General features: G+C 46.5%; 1 protein-coding gene across 2 annotated transcripts in view; it reads left to right on the top strand.

Annotated features, from left to right (window-relative positions):
* The first annotated feature begins 1,981 nt into the window (after positions 1 to 1,981).
* Positions 1,982 to 7,741, top strand: part of SNX9 (sorting nexin 9) — a 191,823-nt gene continuing 186,063 nt past the window's right edge. Inside the window, exon 1 of one of the 2 annotated variants that reach the window (XM_089669737.1) lies at positions 1,982 to 2,128. In XM_089669737.1, coding sequence (XP_089525863.1) covers positions 2,117 to 2,128 — 12 coding nt within the window. In that variant the 5' untranslated portion in view covers positions 1,982 to 2,116. The remainder of the gene's footprint in view (positions 2,129 to 7,741) is intronic. The other variant, XM_089669738.1, reaches the window with a different exon arrangement.

The following is a 7,741-nucleotide window of genomic DNA, read 5'->3' as shown; positions in this document are numbered from 1 at the left end:
TTCTGAGGCACAGAGGAGAGATGTTATTGAGGGGAGGTGAGTGAGGAGGACCCCTGTATTAATAATTGCTGATTTCTGAGGCACAGAGAAGAGAGGTTAGTGAGGGGGGGTGAGTGAGGAGGACCCCTGTATTAATAATTGCTGATTTCTGAGGCTCAGAGGAGAGAAGTTAGTGAAGGGAGGTGAGTGAGGAGGACCCCTGTAGTAATAATTGATCATTTCTGAGGCACAACGGAGAGAAGTGATTGAGGGGAGGTGAGTGAGGAGGACCCCTGTATTAATAATTGCTGTGGCACAGAGGAGAGAAGTGAGGGGAGGGGAGTGAGGAGGACCCCTGTAGTAATAATTGCTGATTTCTGAGGCACAGAGGAGAGAAGTGAGGGGAGGTGAGTGAGGAGGACCCCTGTATTAATAATTGCTGATTTCTGAGGCACAGAGGAGAGAAGATATTGAGGGGAGGTGAGTGAGGAGGACCCCTGTATTAATAATTGCTGATTTCTGAGGCACAGAGGAGAGAAGTGAGGGGAGGGGAGTGAGGAGGACCCCTGTATTAATAATTGCTGATTTCTGAGGCACAGAGGAGAGATGTTAGTGAAGGGAGGTGAGTGAGGAGGACCCCTGTATTCATAATTGATCATTTCTGAGGCACAGAAGAGAGAAGTTAGTGAGGGGAGGTGAGTGAGGAGGACCCCTGTATTAATAATTGCTGATTTCTGAGGCACAGAGGAGAGAAGTGAGGGGAGGTGAGTGAGGAGGACTCCTGTATTAATAATTGCTGATTTCTGAGGCACAGAGAAGAGAAGTTAGTGAGGGGAGGTGAGTGAGGAGGACCCCTGTATTAATAATTGATCATTTCTGAGGCACAGAGAAGAGAAGTTAGTGAGGGGAGGTGAGTGAGGAGGACCCCTGTAGTAATAATTGCTGATTTCTGAGGAACAGAGGAGAGAAGTGATTGAGGGGAGGTGAGTGAGGAGGACCCCTGTAGTAATAATTGCTGATTTCTGAGGCACTGAGGAGAGAAGTGAGGGGAGGTGAGTGAGGAGGACCCCTGTAGTAATAATTGCTGATTTCTGAGGCACAGAGAAGAGAAGTTAGTGAAGGGAGGTGAGTGAGGAGGACCCCTGTATTAATAATTGCAGATTTCTGAGGCACAGAGGAGAGAAGTGAGGAGAAGTGAGGGGAGGTGAGTGAGAAGGACCCCTGTAGTAATAATTGATCATTTCTGAGGCACAGAGGAGAGAAGTGAGGGGAGGTGAGTGAGGAGGACCCCTGTAGTAATAATTGCTGATTTCTGAGGCACAGAGGAGAGAAGTGAGGGGAGGTGAGTGAGGAGGACCCCTGTATTAATAATTGCTGATTTCTGAGGCACAGAGGAGAGAAGTGAGGGGAGGTGAGTGAGGAGGACCCCTGTAGTAATAATTCCTGATTTCTGAGGCACAGAGAAGTTAGTGAAGGGAGGTGAGTGAGGAGGACCCCTGTATTAATAATTGCCGATTTCTGAGGCACAGAGGAGAGAAGTGAGGGGAGGTGAGTGAGGAGGACCCCTGTATTAATAATTGCCGATTTCTGAGGCACAGAGGAGAGAAGTGAGGGGAGGTGAGTGAGGAGGACCCCTGTATTAATAATTGCCGATTTCTGAGGCACAGAGGAGAGAAGAGAGGGGAGGTGAGTGAGGAGGACCCCTGTATTAATAATTGATAATATCTGAGGCACAGAAGAGAGAAGTTAGTGAGGGGAGGTGAGTGAGGAGGACCCCTGTATTAATAATTGCCGATTTCTGAGGCACAGAGGAGAGAAGTGAGGGGAGGTGAGTGAGGAGGACCCCTGTATTAATAATTGCCGATTTCTGAGGCACAGAGGAGAGAAGTGAGGGGAGGTGAGTGAGGAGGTCCCCTGTATTAATAATTGCCGATTTCTGAGGCACAGAGGAGAGAAGTGAGGGGAGGTGAGTGAGGAGGACTCGTGGAGAGGCGGCAATGGCGCCATGCTGTAGATAGAGGGAGTCGTGGGCGCCGTGTATACAGAGTAGGGAGGCCGGGACAGGAAGAGGCAGTGTGCGCTGTGTGCGGCTCCCCGTGTCTGCTCCGGGGCCACAAGTGAACAGGAGGGTCACAGCATGGCTGCCAAGGTAAGCGGCTCCTATAGGAGTGAGCGGTGTACACCCTGTATAGTGGGGGGAGGGGTGACCAGCCGGTATACGGCAATGCTGTAAAATCCTCATCCGTAGGGAGTTAACAAAGGCAGGCAGAGTCCGGGGTGCTCAGGCTGTGTTAGGGTGCTGTCTGCAGGCAGGAAGTGCCAAATGGGGGGCAGAGAGATGTCTGCTGACAAAGTTAGGTGGGCGGATGGGATGGGAGTGACATTTCCAGAGGGATCTATATTGGGAAGTGCAGAGAGGAGCCCCGGCCGGAGGACTGTGCAGGTCTATGGAGTGTGAGCCCGGCCGGGTCCTCATTGCCTGCCATGGTTCGGATGATGCAGTATGCAGGCCCCGGGGTCACATCACACCAGGCGGGGGGACTGGGGGCAAAGATCACCCTCTGCTACTCCGCCACTGTCACTGGCAGCGCCACTCTGACGTGTTTTGTGTGTTGGAGGGGATCTGAGCTCTGCTCACTCCACACATTCTCCTCCTATGGCGCTGATCTGCTCTATAGGTGCAAAAACTTTTCTTCCCCTCATGTTGGACAGGGAAGGGTTAATCAGCTGTCAGTTTCTCTGTCCCATTCAGGGGCCCATTGACTCCAGCGGGTGACAGGGCAAGGTTTTGGTAGGCTGATGTCTGACAGGTGACTCTGCCGCCAGTGATTGGACGAAATCGTCAATGGCAGGATTGTTAACCCCTTGTCACCACCATCACTGGCCCCTGGCCCTTTAAGAGAATCTAAATGCAAGCTTTCAGATTTGGTGACCTGTGATTGGCAGTCACATGATCAGAAGCTCCCAGTCACAAACATTGGAAACTGCCCATGACATCTTACCCTAGGGTTCACACCGTAGCGGCTCAGGGAGATGCGGTTCGCACTTTTAACCCAATCAAGTGAGGGTGTAAGGCCTTGTTCACTCTCGCTCAAAATACTGGCGCTTCGCTCAAAATACTGGCGCTTAACAGTTGCGTTAATGTGAGTTGTTGAATTTGCGTTGTTTTTATTGCACATTAAAAATGCTCCTCAAATGTGCTTTTGACACAAAAATCAGGACTTCATTGGGAAAAATTGGTGTGAATGAGCCCCAAGACCAGAGTGACAGCAACTGCCAGTCTTCCCTCACTTTGGTGGTTGGGGGGCGCCAAAGGCAGCTGTACACAGTTATACAGCATGGTGCAGCAAACCCCCCCCCCCCCCCCCGTTATGCCATAATCCACAGGCAGTATCAAATGTAACCCTCTGAAGTGAATGGGGCCACTGTGTGCTGTGGTGTAGGCTTTTAGGGGTTAAAAGGTGCAGTGAGATGACTTAACTCCTCCTAACCTCCTGTCAAACACTCTCTGAAAAGCGATCTGCTGTGGATCACCCTTCAGAGGGCTGCTGCAAGTGCAAACCGGCCCTTTAACATAATAGGAGGAATTAATAAAATGTGTCTGAGACAAGTTCTGTGTGAACTGTTTAGTAAACAATCAGCTTCTATCTTTTGTTTTGTCTGCACAGATCAGAAAATGAAATGGTAAAAGCTGATTAGGCAACTGCTGCGGTTGAGACACAGTTTGTCTCAGACGCTTTTTTTTAACCCCCCTTCCCCATGAGTGTTTGCGAACATCCAACCATTAGGTTTGGTATAACTTTTCTGTCTCCTTCACAGTGACAGTAAGGGCCAGTTCACACTACACGAGTTTCAGTGTGGTTTTTTTTTTTTTTTTTCCTGCATCCAAAAGACACAGAAATTAGGTTATATGGTGAGGCAGCACAGTGGCTAAATGGTTAGCACTTCTACCTGGCAGTGCTAGGGTCGTTGGTTTGAATCCCAGCCACAGCGCCACCTGCCTGGAGTTTGCATGCTCTCCCTGTGCCTGCGTGGCTTTCCTCCGGGTACTCTGGTTTCCTCCCACACTGCAAAGACATGCTGGTAGGTTAATTGGCTCCTGCCTAAAGGTTAATTGGCCCTTTGTATGTAAGGTACCTTAGATTGTAAGCTCCTTAAGGGCAGGGACTGATGTGCATGTACTATATATATATATATGTAAAGTGCTGTGTAAATTGATGGTGCTATATAAGTAGCTGTAATAAATAAGTGTCACAGTTCACATCAGTGCTTGCAGTTCCAGTGTGTTGCGGTTGCAGAAAAATAGTACAACAGGCATTTTCCCTGCACAGAACTGTACTGGAATGCGTTACAATGCATCCAGAACGCACCAAAATGCATCAAATACGCACCGGAATGCACCAAAAATGCTCTGGAAGGCACATGTCCCTATTTAAATTGAAGAAAAAGAAGGGGAAAAAGTGAACTGGAATGCATCAAAAGCGCATCGGAACACACCAAAAACGCTCATGCAGAAATGCATCCGGAACTGTGGGTATAGGATTATAACTTTTTTTTTTTTTTTTTAATGGTTGGACTTTTGTCTTTTTTCAGCCAGACTAACTATGTAACGTGTTTCTATAGTCTGACCCGGCCCTAAAACCTGCTTCACAAGCAGCACAATGCTGTCCAACACATATGGTGTGCACTGACCGCAAGAGATTTGCTTTGACTTCCTGTCCTGTAGACACAACAGGAAGTGAGCGTAAATCTCTCCACACTACAGTAAATCTCCTTTTTAGACAGTTGTCACCAAAACAAATGTCCGCTTTGGAAGATGCCCCCTACTATTCTTGGTGGCAAGTCAAATGTTTTCCCTCCCTTTCCTTCCTTCTTACATTGGTCACCAAGAGACAGAGAGGGTTAATCTCCCCGGGAGGAACACAGACAACAACAAAAGCCTACCAGGTTCTATTTTTTCCCTACTCTATACAAAGCTGCATAAAGAAAACTGTTTACCTTTAGGCCTCTTCACACTAGCCACATGATAGAACAATTCATTTTAGCTGGCGGCTTGGTGTGTGCACTGTTTACTTTATAACTTTATTGAGAGTTCCAGATTTACAAATGTTTTCTCTGTGCCTATGCAGTGGCTGGCATTGATCAGATGCAGAAAGCCGCTAGTGTGAACTGAATGCAGGCTGTAAGCGTTTAGGGCCTATTCACATGGGCGCTCAGCCACACACAGCCTGATTTTCTGTCCTGGTGCTGAGCTGTGCACAGATAGATCATATTTGGGCACATTGACAAGGGCAGAAAAACTCGCTGCGCTTAGCCGCAAGTTTTTTTGCGTGAAAGAATGGTTGTTTCTGGCAGAGCTGGAGCTCATTCACACAGGCAGGAAAAAATGCCGTGTTTAGATGCTACTTCTGCATGAAATAAAGATCCTGCTTAACCATATAGTAGAACTACTGCTACAGGGCGGCAGGGCTGTGCAAAATCACATAAATATACTTGATTCATATTTCCGGCTAGGGGGCACGTGCGCGGCCCTACCAGCGCCACCATTGGCGGCTAGAGATGTCAATCACCGGGTCCCAGCTGGAGATTCCCCGCCGGCACCCGGCAATAGTCAAAGCTGGCAGGGCAGAGGCCTGTGTGTAAACAACATAGGTCTCTCTCCTGCCAGCAAGGACATGCTGCTTTGTATTTCTCTGCACAGCACAGAAATACATAGCAGCATGTCTGCGTAGTAAAACAGCACACAGTTAATCGCCTTTGATCGCCCCACATGTTAACCCCTTCCTGCCCAGTGTCATTTGTACCATGTCAGTGCTTTTTATTAGCACTGATCACTGTATTAGTGTTACTGGGGATGGCCCGCTGCAGTCCTTCTATGAGTCGCCGATCACCGCCATTACTAGTATAAAAAAAAATAAAAATTCCAGTATGTATATATATATATATATATATACCGCCATTTTAGCAAAGACGTTTAGCAAAATACATTTTGGCCTAAATTTGTGAAGAAATTTTATTTTTTATTTTTTTTGCTGGATATGTTTTATAGCAAAAAGTAAAAAATATTGTTTTTTCTTCAAAATTGTTGGTCTTTTTTTTTTATTTTTTGTACTATAAACAAAATAACACGTGATCAAATACCACCTAAAGAAAGCTCTATTTGTGGGGAAAAAAGGACATAAATTTAATTTATGTACAGCGTTGCATTGGTGCGCAGTTGTCAGTGTATTGGTGTCACTGGGGATGTCTGTGACATCAAGTCAGTTCCCCCCAGTGTCCGAATGGCCGCCGCAGTCCCGCTATAAGTCGCTGATCTCCACCATCACTAGTAATAAAAACACAAAAAAAAAATATCTCAGTTTATATACCGGCATTTGTAGACGCTATAACTTTCACGTGAACCAATTGATTTACAAGTATTGGAATTTTTTTTAGCAAAGTCATGTAGCAGAATACATTTTGGCTTGAATTTGACGAAATTAGATATTTTACATTTTTTTACTGGACATGTTTAATAGCAAACAGTAAACAATATTGTTTTGGTTTTTTTTTTTTTTTCAAACTTGTCAGTCCTTCTTTTATATATATATATTAGTGCAAAAAATAAAAACTGCAGAGGCGATCAAATATCAAATGCCACTGAAAGAAAATTCTATTTGTGGGAAAAAAGGGCGCAAATGTCATCTGGGTGCAGCATTGCATGATTGCGCAAATGTCAGTTACAGTAACACAGCGCCGTATCGCAAAAAAAGGCCTGGTCAGGAAGGGGGGTAAATCCTCTGGAGGGCAAGCGGTTAAATTGCGCGCCTAAACTATTTGCGTTCATGGATGATTATACACATCTGTGAGTAGAATCTGCAGATCTACTCGTGCAGCTGTGCGCTACTTTTTTTGTGCATGACTAAACGCAACGCACAGTTTCGTACGTAGACGCAGCTGTGTGTATGGACTCATTGATTACTATAGTTCTGCGTTTGGATTTGCTGTACGCATCTAATGAGTGAATGAGCCCCTGTTGAAAGGACATGTACTGGCTGTACGGACTCGCCAACACAGCCAAGCTTGACAGGTACGCAGGGATGGGTGTAGTGATGAGGACAGATAAACAAACAGCTTTTCATGCTGCATGGGGCTGAGTGACTGTGTGCATGGGCCTTTAGAATTCTGTTAGATTAGACTTGATTAAAGTGGATCTTTAACTAAAACATTTCTTTTTTAGCTTTGATTAAATGGTTAGAACTGTTTTGTCTGTGTCCCATTGAGGAGATTACAGTTCACTTCCTGTCCTAGAGACCCAACAGGAAGTGGGAGGAAATGTCTCCAAAGTAAGGGGCAAATTCCCTCTTAGTTGTCATTGAACAGGTGTTCCTGCTGAAAGATTTCTGCTTTATTCCTGTTCTGGCGACAACCATAAAATTCTGGATTTCCCATCACTGCTGTAGGCAAAGCGACGTGCCTATGCGTCGCTGCCGACTTCCAGGTGTAGAACGCGGGCATTCGAGCCCCATGGCCAGCACCTGCTGTGATTGTACACAGCAGGAGACTGTTGGCAAGTCCCAGCCAATGATTCACGGCCAGGAAATGCTGATCCGCTGTGTACAATCACAGCCCAGTGCTCTGTGTTGACAATCAACACAGAGCTGTATGCAGTGAGAACGATCTCTTTTTCTCATCCCCGCAAAGCGGAAACTTAGAGAAGAAAGCAGCACACTTTACTTCATTACACATAGTTGGACACACAGAACCCCTTGAGCGCCTTAGA

This window comes from Staurois parvus, unplaced genomic scaffold (genome assembly GCF_062004578.1).
Source record: "Staurois parvus isolate SC_StPar_1 unplaced genomic scaffold, SC_StPar_1.0 ptg000081l, whole genome shotgun sequence".
Lineage (NCBI taxonomy): Eukaryota > Metazoa > Chordata > Amphibia > Anura > Ranidae > Staurois > Staurois parvus.
Note: the sequence above shows the minus strand (reverse complement) of the source record. Positions and strands in the feature narration are given on the sequence as shown.